At 51.3% G+C, this 15,244-nt stretch overlaps 1 protein-coding gene across 2 annotated transcripts in view; it reads left to right on the plus strand.

Moving 5' to 3' along the window:
• The window catches only part of Card11 (caspase recruitment domain family, member 11), a 136,958-nt gene extending 122,729 nt beyond the window's left edge, over nt 1-14,229 (plus strand). The window contains exons 18-25 of one of the 2 annotated variants that reach the window (NM_001419863.1): nt 1,651-1,891; nt 3,074-3,170; nt 4,017-4,112; nt 5,661-5,796; nt 8,076-8,255; nt 10,020-10,144; nt 12,916-13,031; nt 13,686-14,229. In NM_001419863.1, coding sequence (NP_001406792.1) covers nt 1,651-1,891; nt 3,074-3,170; nt 4,017-4,112; nt 5,661-5,796; nt 8,076-8,255; nt 10,020-10,144; nt 12,916-13,031; nt 13,686-13,890 — 1,196 coding nt within the window. In that variant the 3' untranslated portion in view covers nt 13,891-14,229. The remainder of the gene's footprint in view (nt 1-1,650; nt 1,892-3,073; nt 3,171-4,016; nt 4,113-5,660; nt 5,797-8,075; nt 8,256-10,019; nt 10,145-12,915; nt 13,032-13,685) is intronic. The other variant, XM_039089959.2, reaches the window with a different exon arrangement.
• Nucleotides 14,230-15,244: the final 1,015 nt, after the last annotated feature.

The following is a 15,244-nucleotide window of genomic DNA, read 5'->3' on the forward strand; positions in this document are numbered from 1 at the left end:
ATTGAGCCGCGTCTCAACCCAAGAGGATAACAGGTGGGGTTGAAGATGCTCTGTATCGCCCTGAACCAAATCCACAAACCTCCTAGGGAAACAGAGGACACGGCTCCAGCCGCCTGGCTCGCTCCTCTCCCTGCACGGATGACATCTGTCTCCTCCGTCATGCTTCCCAGCCTACTACACGCAGAGACTCTGGGCCAAGCACATCCGGCCCGCTGACAGGCAGGCAGCCCCGCCTCCCCGCCCGGCCTAGCCACCCCCCACCCCCAGCAGCCCTGCTGCCTGGGTGATGACTTGGATTCTCATTCTCACCTCTGGGTTTTCCTGCGTGATTGCCTCTGCAGCTGGGTCTTATTTTTAACCACGGTAATCATGAATATTTGAGCAGAGCATAAATAGCCAGCCAGCTTCTCCAGCCTCTCTCCTGCCCCTTCCCAGCAGCACCCTGGTGCAGAGGGTGGCACTGTGGAGCCCAGTCACCCCCACTCATGGGATTTGCTCCTACCAGCTCCTGAAGCTGGGCTTCCCAGCTCTGCACAGAGATAAATAAGTCTCTAGGGGACATCTTGACCTGTGGGCTACAAGGCTGCAAAGTAAATTGCGCCCCCTAGAGGTGAATGGCAGCATAGCCCTCCAGGCTGAATTTCTGGTAAAGGCTCCCTGTCCCAAAGTAGAGCTCGGACTCAGGGGTGCTGGGTGGTATTAGGGAGCCTGAGGCAGGGCTGGACAAAGCTAGGACACCCCTGAAGGACCTAGTATGGAATCTGTTTCTTCACACCAACTCAGCTGCCTGGAATGCCCTTTGGCAATGAATGACCTACTAGGGCCCTGCTTGTTACAACTCCCACTTTGACCCACAACCCTCTGTCATTGGGGCCATTTGGGGATACAAATCATGGGTGTACAGCATAGGTGTTCACTGACAGCTTGCAGCATTTATTAGATTCACTGGCACTATGAATCCAATAAGCCCCGAATGCTCCCAAAGTTACTTGAAATTTTTACTCAAAAGACCAGCAAAATTTGGCCATAACAACACATGCAGCATCTGGCAGTAGCTACTAAAGCTTCCACATAGGTTCTCGGTGACCTGGTCACTCGCCTTCTGTATCTGTATCCAAGGGAAAATGAGCACATCTGTCCACCAAACATAACATATGTCAGTAACGCACACCAGTGTGGAGTACTATACAGCAACGAAAAGGAATGTGCACCACAGTGTTGTGTCTTATAATGTTGAGCAGTGTCAGCCAGAAGAAGCAAAGGAGCTCACGATACTTGTTTCCATTTTTGCAGCATGAGGTACAGCCAGCTAGGACTACAGCTATCTGGATAAGGTTAGCCTGAGAGAGCCTGCTGGTTTAGAGTAGGAGCTATTCACGTGTATGCATTTGCAAAAATTCACTGAGTTTAGGATGCATAGCCTACTGCATGTTAAGTACCACTTGGCAAGCATGAAGAAAAGGCACAGGGACCCCAGAACAGATGCCAGTAAGTTAGGCGTTTCGAGTCAGCACAGACCTTAGCCCCACGCTCTCCTGGAAGCTGACATGGAAAAGGAAACCCCTAGCTGGCATGCTGCCCATCACAAGGAGGAAGACGGGCACTCAGGCGAGGCTTCTCCTGGGTACTTACACTTTACGTTCTCCTCAGGATACCGGAGGCTGCTGAAGGAGATGGAGGATGGTCTGATCACGTCAGGGGACTCTTTCTATATCCGCCTGAACCTGAACATCTCCAGCCAGCTGGATGCCTGCTCCATGTCCCTGAAGTGTGATGATGTGGTGCATGTCCTAGATACCATGTACCAGGACAGGCATGAATGGCTGTGTGCACGAGTCGACCCCTTCACGGACCAAGACCTAGACATGGGCACCATCCCCAGCTACAGCCGGTGAGCTGGGGGATGGGCTCCCAGACCACCCCAGGCCAGCAGCTCCCTCAGCCTGGGGAACTGGAAGATACTGGCACCTCATTCTGTGAAAAACTTCCTTGCTCTTGTAAGGACAATGTCCTCACAAAATCTCCTAGTGCCCTCATTCCATCCCAAAACCACCAGGCATGCTGGGAATCTCTCTACCAGGAGCCACGCCCTAGCCCTTCACTGGAGAATTCTAGGCAGGGGCTCTTCCACTGAGCCATACTCCCAGCCCTCACTGGGGGATTCTAGGCAGGGGCTCTACCACTGAGCCATGCCCCTGCCCCTCACTGAGGAATTCTAGGCAGGGACTCTACCATTGAGCCACACCCCAGCCCCTCACTGGGGGATTCTAGGCAGGGGCTCTACCACTGAGCCACACCCCAGCTCCTCACTGGGGGATTCTAGGCAGGGGCTCTACCACTGAGCCACACCCCAGCTCCTCACTGGGGGATTCTAGGCAGGGGCTCTACCACTGAGCCACGCCCCTGCCCCTCACTGGGGGATTCTAGGCAGGGGCTCTACCACTGAGCCACACCCCCAGCCCCTCACTGGGTGAGTCTAAGCAGGGGCTCTACCACTGAGCCACACTCCCAACCTATTTTACTTTTTTTCCCCTTTAATTTGCGATAGGGTTTGACTGAATTACCTAGCCTGATCTTGAATTTACAGTCCTGCCCTCAGCCCTTCTCCTCCCAAGCCAGCTGGGATGATGGGTCCTACCTCCCCTCTTTTGTGTTTATCTGAGGTTCAGTGTCTAGGTGGGCAGGGATGGAACCCAGAACCCTGGGGCATATTGGGCAATGCTCTGAGCCAGGCCCCAGTCCTTTAGTGATTTCTCCTTGATCAGATTGGGCTGAACCCAGCAGGAGCAGGGCTACTGGGTGCCTGTTTTTCCACACAGCGACACCTGCTCTTCCGGGCTCTTGCTGCTGCTTAGATGGTCACAGACAGTGGGTCTCAGCCAGTCCTGTGGTCAGCGAAGAAGCCCAGGTGGAAGGGCATGACCCTGCAGCCAGTCTTCAAGAGACTGGATCCCATCCCCAAAGGGGGAGTCCTGTGTTTCTTGGGGGACCCTCAGGCCCAGTTTCTCCAGTTTGCAGGCCACACGCCTTGTTCAGTCCTAGTCCTAAGGCTGCTTCCATATCCCCTCCACAGAGCTCAACAGCTTCTCCTGGTGAAGCTCCAGCGACTGGTTCACAGAGGCACTCGGGAAGAGGCAGACAGCGCTCACCACACCCTGCGTAGCCTCCGGGTAGGTACCACACACACACAGACACACACACACACACACACACACACATGACACACAACACACACACAGACACACAAACACACACATAGACACATACACAGACACACACATAGATACACACACAGACACACAGACACACATAGACACACACACAGACACACAGACACACATAGACACACACACAGACACAGACACACACACCACACACACACACAGACATACACGGACACATATACACACAGAGACACACATACACACACCACACACACAGACACACACACACCACACACACACACACACACACACACGACACACACAGAGACACACAGAGACACACACACATACACACACACACAGACACACACACAGACACACAGACACACACGGACACATATACACACACATACACCACACACATACACACACACAGACACACACACACCCACAGACACACACACACACACACACACACACACACACAGTGGAGTGGTGGGGACAGGGGTCCTGAAGCTTCCCTCTTCCTCCATACATGTAAGAAGCCGTGTCACCATGTCTTCAGGAAGATGCATTGCAAGGGACTTGGTTCCTTGGGATGGGGAGCTCCTGTGAGCCCTCCCTACCTGTGACTTAGGAGACTCACAAAGGTGTCTCAGCCCTTCCTGCTCTGGTCTCAGATACAAGCAGTTGCTCTCTCCCAGCCTCTGCTGCTGCCAGACTGCAAGGCTTCGATGTTGCCCCTCACATCCGAGCCAGAGGGGACTTGGGGCCGGGTGTACACCTCTCTACTGCAGTCTCACACTCAGGAGCCCTTCGCTCAGCCTGAGCTGATCGACAAACTCATTCCAGAACACCCTGCAGCCGGAAGAGCCGCTTTCGGCCAGCGACCCCCGGGTCAGTCCCCGCCTCTCCAGAGCAAGTTTCTTCTTCGGTCAGCTCCTGCAGGTAAGGTTGGTGATTGCATGCCCGCTGGCTTTCCTAGCACAGCTTGCTGGGGCTCCACCCTCTGCCTACCAAGAAGAGGTGCCAATGGGACATAACAAGGCATTGTATTCCGGGCGCCCCTTGTGACTTCTCACAGCGCCTGGCTTCTCCTGTCCCATTTTATCCTCGCAGTGACAGGTCTGTAGACAGACTCCACGCCTGCTGGAAGCCAGTCTCACTTTCATAAAAGATTCGAAGAAACTTTAGGCCAAAAGAGCTTCCAACAACTCTGCTGCTAAAATATGATAGAAAAATCAGATGTGCTGTGTTGGAGAGAGAAAAACAAACCCTTCGGATATGTAGGCCAGTGTATTCTCTCTGGGGGAGCATGACAGTTACCTGAGCATCCTGGCAGCCAAGGAGATAAGGGAACCCAGTAGGTTTCTCGGACCTTACCTGTCTGTGGAAGCAGCTCATCTTTTCAGAACCGGGATGGATTTTTTTTTCTCCTTGTACTTAACTTCTAAAGAAATAGCAAATATTTGGGGGTGGGGGAAAGTAATACAAGAACCATTGACGAGCTTGTTGTGCGATTTCTTATAGGTACAGATTCAGTGACTATAGCCAGATCTTGTATCGATAGTTGAGAGAAGCAAAGACCGTGAGCCCAGACACACACATTTCCTGTGTGGCTGCTGCATTAATTACACTCCAATGCAGTAAGAAATAACTAACACCTTGACCCCAGATCCCAGATAGACACAATTCTGTGACAGAGACAGCCTGGTGGGAGGAGACCTGCAGGGTATTAAGGCCTCTGGAAGGCAGAGCCATCCATCTATCATGACACTGTCAGGCCCATGTGTCAAGCTTGAGTCATCAGGGTCTCAGCCAAAGATTCAAGGCTAAGCTAGGGGCATGGCTCGGTTGTTTAAATGCTTACCTACCATACTCAAAGCCCTGGGTTACTTTCCAAGTACCACATAAACTTGACACCGTGGGGCAGGCTTGTAATCCCAGCTCTCAGGAGGTAGAGGCAGCGGGATCCAAAGTTCAGAATCCTCCTGGGATACATAGTAAGGTTGTGGCTAGCCTGGGCTACATGAAACCCTGTCTCCAAAATATATAAGAATAAAAGCACGAATCTGACACACACTAGGACCAGGCAGGCTCTTCTGAAGCAGGGAGACACTCAACGGTGCCCTGTGGGAACCTGGACTCTGTATATATGAACTGTGTGAGAAGCCATGATCCCAGAACCCAGAGGGTCATGGGAACAATGCGGGGGACTCAGAGGTTTCCAGCATGTATGGACCCCAGGGGCTGCCAGCCAGGGTCCTCACCAGCTAGAACAGTAGCTGCACATGGTGTCTTCATGGGACGGTAACTAGAGTGTTCCAGAGTCTCGTGCAGGGGCTGGCTTTTTACAGCAGAGGCAATCTGCCCTGAGCACCCCACAGAATAGAGTCAAGGTTTGGGCAAAGGTTTTGTCTGCCTGGTACAAGTCAATCTTGGCACAAACCAAGAGATTATGCCCCACCCACCTGCCACACCTCCTTCTCTCCACAGTTTGTCAGTCGGTCAGAAAACAAGTACAAAAGAATGAACAGCAATGAGCGCGTGAGAATCATCTCTGGGAGTCCCCTGGGGAGCCTCTCCCGGTCCTCGCTGGATGCCACCAAACTCCTGACCGAGAAGCATGAAGGTGTGTGAGGACCTCCTGGCCTCTCCCTACAGCCCAGCAGGGGCATGTCTGGTACACACCTCACCCTCCATGGAGCCACATCTGTCCCCAGGACAAGCTTAGCAGGATGAACAGACAAGGGAGGGGGCTGAAGATGTGTGCTTACCCCAGCATTGTTCTAGTTTGAACTTACAGCCCCAGCTAGGGGAGGCGGAGACAGGAGGATGCCTGGAGTTCACTATCTAGCCATTCTGGACATTGTTAAGTCTCTAATTTCATGAGAGGCCCTGTCTGAAGAAACAAGCCATAGAGTGAGTGAGAAAGACACCCAGTGAGACACCCAATATCTGCTTCTGACTTGTGTACACGCATGCACACATAGACATGCACACAAACGTGTGTGCACACACACTTGCATAGACACGTACACAGGCACACACACGTACACATGTGTGAACACATGCACACACACACACAGTTGGAGGGGGAAAGTCAGTCATAGTAGCACACCTCTGTAACGCCAGGATTTAGTCAGCTGAGGTAGAATTGCCAAGAGTTGAAGGCCAGTTTGGGCTACACAGTGAGACCCTTATCTCCAACAAGAGAAAAGAAAATAGCAAAAGGATGCATAAGAAGGCCCGCCCAGCCCTGCCACCCTAAAATTTTGTCATCTTCCTATCCCTCATGATTCCCCAAGATGGTATCCTCATCCAGCTCTGGTCTGACTGACACCTGTCATCGTCCCTTTAAGTCCACATTGACTAAAGCCATGTGCCAAGACTTACGTATTTATTGATGTATCTTCCCCAATGAATAACTTTGACTGTTTATCTGACTGGTTAAAAAGTCACCCACGCCCTAGCCCCCAGATGATGGTGAGCCCTCCCTGCTCCGCCATCCAGGCGGGGCTCTCTTGGGAACAGAGAGGCTGACCTTGAATATGGGTAATTAGGAAATCCTCTTTATTCCCAGGCTGAGAAGGCCAGGAGCAAAGGAAAAGGGGCAGGTCCTGGTCCTGGGAAATGGGTCCTTAATGGATCCCCTAGCCCTGGGACTCAGGAGAATGGAGGAGTCTGCCTTCCATGACAGACCACAAAGCTTTGCCATCTTGCCGTCTGGTCCTCCTGTGCTCACCCATCTGTCTGCCTGAACCCTCTCACTGCATGGCTTCCCTGGGGGAGTCCCTACCTGTTCATACCTGACAGAGAGGGCAACACTGACCAAAGGAACAAATCCAGCCAAGCCTACCATGGAGAACCAGTGAGTTCTCTGAGGCTGGTGTCAGGAGCATGTGCACCTCAGGCCACAGTATCTTTAGAAAGGTCCCACCATAGCGCAGGCGATGACTCACTAAGGTGGCGCCCCTGGAGCTCCCTGCATAACTTGTAGAGTCCCATCCCTAACAATGGTTTGCTGCCTCTGTAACCACAGGAGCACTTGTGTGGCCATAGAGGTCAGAGAACCTCAGCTATTCTTCAGTCACCGTCTGCCATAATGGCTTTCCTGTTATTATTGTTGTTTTAGCTAAGATTTTGTTTTGTTTTGTTTTGTTTTACTTTTCATTTATCTGTCTACACACTCCTGCCACATGAGTGCAGTTCTCACAGGGACCAGAAGAGGGCGCTGAACCCTCTGGAGCTGGAGTAATAGGTGGCTTTGAGTCTCTCTGCTGCTCTGCAAGGGCAGCAAGTGCTCTAAACTGCTGAGCCAATGATCTCCTCAGCCCCCATCCTGTTTTTGAGGCAAGCTCTCCCACTGGCCTAGCCACCCCAATGAGGATAAAATGGCTGACCAGCAAGTCCTCAGGGGTCCAATCCACACGACTATGCCTCCCTGCACTGGGATTATGAGTGTGCACGACTTGATGCAGGATGTTCACATGGGTTCTGGAGCCAGCCCACCCCTTCCTTCAGTTTAGCAGGTTTCTGAGCCCCCCGAGTCATTAGTCCCTAGTGAGCCCTGTGGCCCCCACCAGGAGGGAACATTTCAATTAGAAAGCACACTACAGCATACTTGGCTGTACTCCGCAGACCATGCTCTATTCTAAGAAGCTGTCCTTGGTCTACTGAGGTGGCCTGGACTTCAGAAGCCATCAAGGCTCTTTTGTGTCTCTCCTACAGCCACCTCTAAGGCAGTGCCTCTGGGTGCTCAGAGTAGCTCTGAAATACCCATGTCCCTTTCCCCACCACCAGAGGCCCCCAGGCTTCCTGGGCGCACAAGGGTGACCAAAGCCTCCACGGCCTGAGTGTGCCCCAGGGCAGGACAGGCTCTGACAGCCCACTGTTTCTGTTCTCCACTAGAACTGGACCCTGAGAACGAGCTCAGCCGGAACCTCACCCTGATCCCCTACAGCCTGGTGCGCGCCTTCCACTGCGAGCGCCGCAGGCCTGTGCTGTTCACGCCCACCATGCTGGCCAAGACGCTGGTGCAGAAGCTGCTCAACTCAGGGGGTGCCATGGAGTTCACCATCTGCAAGTCAGGTGAGCATGGCCGGATGGCAGACAGAGGGACACAGGCTTACGGAGCCCATCACAAGAGTGACTCAGACTCCCCGCCTTTTCCCCCTCCCCTTTCTTACATTGCCTCTCCCCCTCCCCTCCATCTGAGGCAGGAAGCCTGTCTCCACCCTCCTCCCCAACTCCACTCCTCCTCAGTGTTCTCACAGAAGGCACCCTTCACTCTACCCACTCAGCAGCCACTTAGTAATGATCTGTAATCTATATCCTCATCTCCAGCCGGGTCATGGCTCCTTGGGTACAGCAATGTGTTTCACCACATTTTTTTTCTTTTTTTTTTTCTTTTTTTTTTGGAGCTGGGGACCGAATCCAGGGCCTTGCGCTTGCTAGTCAAGTGCTCTACCACTGAACTAAATCCCCAACCCCCACATTTTTTTTTTTGGTTCTTTTTTTCGGAGCTGGGGACCGAACCCAGGGCCTTGCGCTTCCTAGGTAAGCGCTCTACCACTGAGCTAAATCCCCAGCCCCAACCCCCACATTTTTAATCCTAATGCTTGACCATGAGTAAGATATTTTGGGGGGGTGGGTATGTAGATGGATGGTGGGTGGATGGATGGATGGATAGATGGACAGATGGACAGATGGATGAATGGATGGCTAGATGGATGGATGGACAGATTGACAGATGGGTGGATGGATAGATAGATGTACAGATGGAAGGATAACAGAGAGACAGATGGATGATAGATGGAAATGGGTAGTAGGTGGGGTTGGGGATTTAGCTCAGTGGTAGAGCGCTTGCCTAGCAAGTGCAAGGCCCTGGGTTCGGTCCCCAGCTCCGAAAAAAAGAAAAAAGAAAAAGAAAAAGAAAAAAAAGGAAATGGGTAATAGGTAGATGGGTAAATGGGTGGGTGGTAGTTGATGGAAATGTAGATAATAGATGAATGATGGATTGATGAGTGGCTAGGGAAAGGTGGCAGGTAGAGAGATGGCAGACACTTGGGAGATGGGTGAATGAATGAATGAATGGATGAATGGACAGGTTATGATTAAATAGATGGATGGGTAGATAATGAATGGTTAGATGAGTAAGTGAATGAAGGGATAATAGTTGGATAACATATGGATGGGTTGATGGACAGGAGTGTAGCTCTGTTGATGATGAATAGGCAGATGGATGGATGGATGGATGGATGGATGGATGGATGGATGGATGGACGGATGGTTAGATGGATGGTTGGATGGGTGAACAGATGGATGGATGGATGGATGGATGGATGGATGGATGGATGGGAGGGAGGGTGGATGGACAGACGGATGGATGGATGCATGGATGCATGGATGCATGGATGGATGCATGGATGGATGCATGGATGGATGCATGGATGGATGCATGGATGGATGCATGGACACATGGATAGACGAATGAGTGAATAAGTATGTGGGGTTGACTCCATGGGTGAGTTTTATTATTGAATCATACATTGCCCCACAATGCCTGGGCTCCTTTGTCCAGTGACACTCACAGCTGAAAAGCCAGAACATGAGTGTCCACTAAGCCCCTGCTGCATAGTCTGGCATAACGATTGTGAACCATGACCTTGACCCCAATCACCAGGGAGCCTCTATAGCTAGTAGAGAAGATCAGGTTCCATAGTTCCCACTATGGAGTAGAAAAGGACCAGATGAATATTATATGGCACCCAGGAGGGGATAGGTAGGGCCTGGAAGGGACAACCCACCACAAATAGCGCTTGCCACCCTAGATACTAACTCCCCTCTCTGCAGATATTGTCACAAGAGATGAGTACCTCCGGAAACAGAAGACGGAGACCATCATCTACTCCCGAGAAAAGAACCCCAACACCTTTGAGTGCATCGTCCCTGCCAACATTGAGGCTGTGGCAGCCAAGGTGAGGGACACTGGGTACTGGCCAGACTAAGACCCTACCCAACCATCTCTCTCTGTAAGGTACTGGGTCATGGGTGGCCACAGCTGTGTCCATCCTTTCTCTCTTCTCAAGCCCAGATCACCCTCCGCCTCCACTCTTCATCCTCAAATCTCTGATGTGGGCTTGTATTTTGGGCCCCTCTTCTGTTTTCTGTTTCTGCCAGTGTACTGGTGTTGGTTCATGTCAGCTAAGGGTGTGTGTGTGTGTGTGTGTGTGTGTGTGTGTGTGTGTGTTCATGATTGAGAAAGTGCATGTGTATATACATACATGTGTGTGCTGAGATCAGAGGACAGCCTTGGGTGTCATTCCCCAGCCGCTGAGGTGATGGCTGAGTTGATTGATTACAACCATGCAAGAATGCGGAGCTGAATTTAATCCTCAGAACCCACATTTGCATGGTGGCAAATACTGCATCCCAGCACTGAGGAAGGAGAGAGAGGAGATGGTCCAGCTAACTTTATGTCAACTTGACACAAGCTAGAGTTATCTGAGAGGAGGGGACCTCAGTTGAGAAAATGCCTCCGTAAGGTCCAGCTGTAGGGCATTTTCTTAATTAGTGATTTATGGGGGAGGGCCCAGCCCATTGTGGGTGGTGCCGTCTCTCCTTGGGCTGGTGCTCCTGGGTTCTACAGAAAACAGGCTGAGCAAGCCATGAGGAGAAACTAAGCAAGCAGCAGCCTCCATGGCCTCTGCATCAGGTTCCTGCCCTGCTTGATTTCCTGCCACGGCTTCCTTTGATGATGAACAGTGATATGGACCTGTAAGCCAAATAAACCCTCTCCTCCCCAAATTGCTTTGGTCACACTTCATCACAGCAACAGTAACCCAGACCAAAACAGAAAGGTCCTTGAGGCTCACTGACCAGCACCAACCAGCTTGAACAAATCAGTGAGGCCCAGGCCAATAAAGAGATCCTATCTCAAAAGAAACAAGGAAGCCAGCCCCTGTGGTTGATGTTGGTTGATATTTCTTGTTTTGCATCCACATTCACACACACACACACACACACACACACACACACACAACATGTGAGCCATATACATAGGAAATTAGGGGCCATCCTGGGCTACCTGCGATCCTATTTCATATTTCAGAAAAGAAAGCCGGGTCCTGTTAGGAAGGTTTGATCACAGAGAAGAGAAAGTGAGTGGACCACAGACAAGATGCATTGTACTGGAAAGGTGGAGCCCCACCAGCCAGGGTTAAGGGGAGGAAGGGAGCAAACAGGTTGGAGGAAGGAAGTCTGGGGGGGGGGGGGATATCAAGCTGTGTCTTCCTGAGGCCTTGGTGCCAGGTCTACAGTATGTACAGAAAATAAGTTCATAGAGATATATAATATCTATCTCTCTCTCTCTCTCTCTCTCTCTCTCTCTCTCTCTCTCCCCTCCACCCTCTTCTTCCCTTTCTCCCTCTCTCTTCCCTTCCCTTCCCCTCTCCTCTTCTCACTTCCTCCTCTTCTTTATCCTCCTCTTTCTCCTCTTCCTTCTCTAGTTTTTTGAAAGGGTCTCACTGTGTAGATCAGACTGGCCTGAAAACTAACTTCAGTCTCCTTCTTCCCACCTCCTAAGTGAAAAAATTACAGCCATGTGCTGCCACACTTGAATACACGTATACATACACACACACATATATATACATATATATACATACATACACATGTAAATACACATACACACATATATGTACACACACACATATTCAAGAATATATTCTGGAGTGTTTTTTTACTTGTTTTTTTAAAGATATTTTTGTTTGATTTTTTTTGTGTCTGTGTGTGTGCGTGTGCGTGTGCGTGTGTGTGTGTGTGTGTGTGTGTGGGTGCGCACATGAGTGTAATGCCCATGGAGGTCAGAAGAGGGCATCACATCTACTGGAGCTAGAAAGAGCAGGCAGTGTCCTTAACCACTGAGCCATCTCTCCAACCTTGGCTTGTTTTTTTTGGATAAGCTCTTGCTATGTAGCCCAGGCTATCCTGGAACTAGTTATGTGACCCAGGCTACCCTCCAATTGCTATCTTCCTGTCTCTGCCTCCCAGGCACTAGGATCACAGGTGTGTACCACATATCTGCCTTTTTTATAGTTTTCTTCTTTTCTTTCTTTTTCCTTCTTTTTATTTTTGATTCTTACTAGGTAGCCCAGGCTGACCCCAACTCATTATGCTACTGCCTCAGCCTCCCACATGCTGGAATTGCAGTCATACACACTCACACCCAGATTTCTAAGCTCTTTTTCTTGTTTGGTTTGGCTTGGTCATGTAGACAGGGTCTCCCCATGTAGCCCAGACTGACCTGAAATTCTCATTCTTCCAGCCTCAGCCTCCCTAGGGCTAGGATGGTAATTATGCATTTTTTTCTTTGATGTAAAGTTTGGTGTCTTTTTCATACATATTGCCCTCAGCCATGTAAGAATCATCCTTTTCCACAAACTCCCAGTTAAACAGGTAGCCCCAAGGACCCCCCACCCCAGCCAGCTTCCCTTCCTGGCATTTTCTGTTCTCCCACCCATTGCCAGGAATACCCTGGACAGCTGGAGGGGGCAGTGAGTGTCCACTGCAAGCCCCTCTGGGCTTGTCCTAGATGGCGGTGTCAGCGTGCTCAGTAGGATAGAGCAGTACTCAGGAGTGGGGCTACGACCTCACCGAGGCCAACTTTCGAAGCTCCCTAGTACAGCCTGGCACCCACAAGGGCTGGTAATGTGGGCGCCTCTGCTGACACTGGCTGCTATGCTTGCAGAATAAACACTGCCTGCTGGAGGCCGGGATCAGCTGCGTGCGCGACCTGATCAAGTGCAAGGTGTACCCCATAGTGCTGCTCATCCGGGTGAGCGAGAAGAACATCAAACGGTTCAGGTAAGGACACCCAGTCCCCACACACGCCCCACACTCCGTTCTCACTCAGCCCTTCCAAAATTCCTGGATGCTGGGACCGTGATGGGGCAGATGCTGGTACACATACGTAAGACACATATGGATGTGGCGGTTGGGAGAGGGTCTATCGACTTACTGTCACTGAGATGAAGTACATAAGAAAACCAAATTCAAAGAGAGAAGTGGCCAGATGTGGCTGGCCACTATCCCAGCCACTCAGGAGGACTGCAAGTTTTAGGTTAGCCCGGTGAAATAGTATTCAATCCTGAAAAAGGAGAGTATTTCCAACACCTGCCACAATATGGGTGATTCTCGAGGAAAGGATGCTGTGAAATCAACCAGGAGGACAGACACCATATGGTTCCACTTACAGGAACTCCCTAAAGTTTCAGACTCATAGAGACAGGAAGCAGAATGGTAGGAGCCGAGCTGAAGGGGGCGGGGGCAGGGGAGGGGGAGAGTTTGTGTTTAACGAGAACAGCGTTTCAATTTGGGACGACGACCCGATTCTGGAATGAAAGGTTCTCACCATGTAGCCCATGCTAGCCTTGAATTCAAATATTAGTGAGTATACTTTCTGCTATGATCCTAGCACTAACCTCTGCTGTCTCTCCATGCCCACCCCGCCACCCCCAGGAAGCTGCTACCAAGGCCAGAGACAGAAGAGGAATTCCTGCGTGTGTGCAGGCTCAAAGAGAAGGAGCTGGAGGCTCTGCCCTGCCTCTACGCCACGGTGGAAGCTGAAATGTGGAGCAGCGTGGAGGAGCTGCTGCGCGTCCTCAAAGACAAGATTGTGGAGGAACAGCGCAAGACCATCTGGGTGGACGAGGACCAGCTGTGAGCATGTCTGAGTCTGACCAGCAGGACACAGGCACGCAGGGCTCCTGAGCCTCTGGCAACAAAGTTGCCAGAAGCCACCTGGTGGAAGGTCAGACTCTGCTGATGTGAACCGAGAGGAGCAGTCACAGAGCCTGGGGCCCAAGGCTCTCCGAGCAGCATTTGAATGTAAACCCCACGGGACAGGGACTGGTGACGACCTACAGGCCTCCAACAGCCATAGTGGCTCCTAGCCCTAGAGGAAGCGCAAAGCACACGCCCCAGGCAGGCTGGGTCTAGGGAGACAGGACTCCTACTACTCGCAGTTCTTTTTCTTGCATTAAAATGTCTCCAGTTCTCCATCGCTGGTCTAGTCCTTTGCAGAGGTTCTTATCCCACAGTCCCACTAGCTGGGGTTCCTTCAAGCAACTCAGTCAAGGTGGGAATGGGCTGTTTCCAATGTGAATGTATGCTCTGAAGGGAAGTGAAATGAGACCCTTTCTACCCATACCAGATGCTAACTGCATAGTTTCCCCGGCTATGGGTGGGACTTCAGGAGCCACGCCTACCCTTGCAAGCCCTGCTAGAGTGTTTACCGGTTTGATCCTGTAACAGAAAACCACAGCTGCTGTGGGCCTGTGAGCTCAACGCCCTGCCTGTCCAAAGGACAGCTCTCCACGGCTCTCCCCCACCATCCTCAGACTTTTGCAATCTCTCCGAGCACACACTCTTGGGGTGGGAGGGTTGGGACAGATGTTCCATCTACAACTGAGCCCTGTCAGCCACTTATCCTGAGCATTCTGACCAGTTACCAGCTCTGCCCTGAGGCACACGGGAGCCTCTCCGACCTGGGTCAAAAACGTCACACTTCTGTGGGTACACCATGACAAATATCGCAGGTTGAATCTTCATGGTTTTGTCACATTATCAAGATACCAATTGTCCCATCTTTGTTCTCATTAAAAGAAAAACAACAAAACACACACACACACATACACACACACACACACACACACACACACACACTCACACACACACAGCATAGTGCAGCCTGTAGCAGTTTCCACCATTTTTAAAAAGATACCAAAAGTATACCATAGGAAGCAGAGAGTGGATAGCCAGGGTAGCCGGAGGCCACTGCGTCTCTCCTTTCTGCCCCATGACACATCCCTAGTCTGCCAAGAAGCCAGGCACCTTTCAAATCAACACTCCTGGCAGAGCCAGCAAGATGGAGCCTTCTTTTTCCAAAACAGCCCATGGAAACAAGTTAACGCTCTGGGTCTGCCAAGGTCTAGCTGCAGCCATTTAAGTCGAGATAAAGCTCCTACTGAGGAGCTGAGGGGCTGCAGGGCCAGCGCTCCCACCTCCATATAGCCCGA

The sequence above is a fragment of the Rattus norvegicus genome, chromosome 12, assembly GCF_036323735.1.
Source record: "Rattus norvegicus strain BN/NHsdMcwi chromosome 12, GRCr8, whole genome shotgun sequence".
Lineage (NCBI taxonomy): Eukaryota > Metazoa > Chordata > Mammalia > Rodentia > Muridae > Rattus > Rattus norvegicus.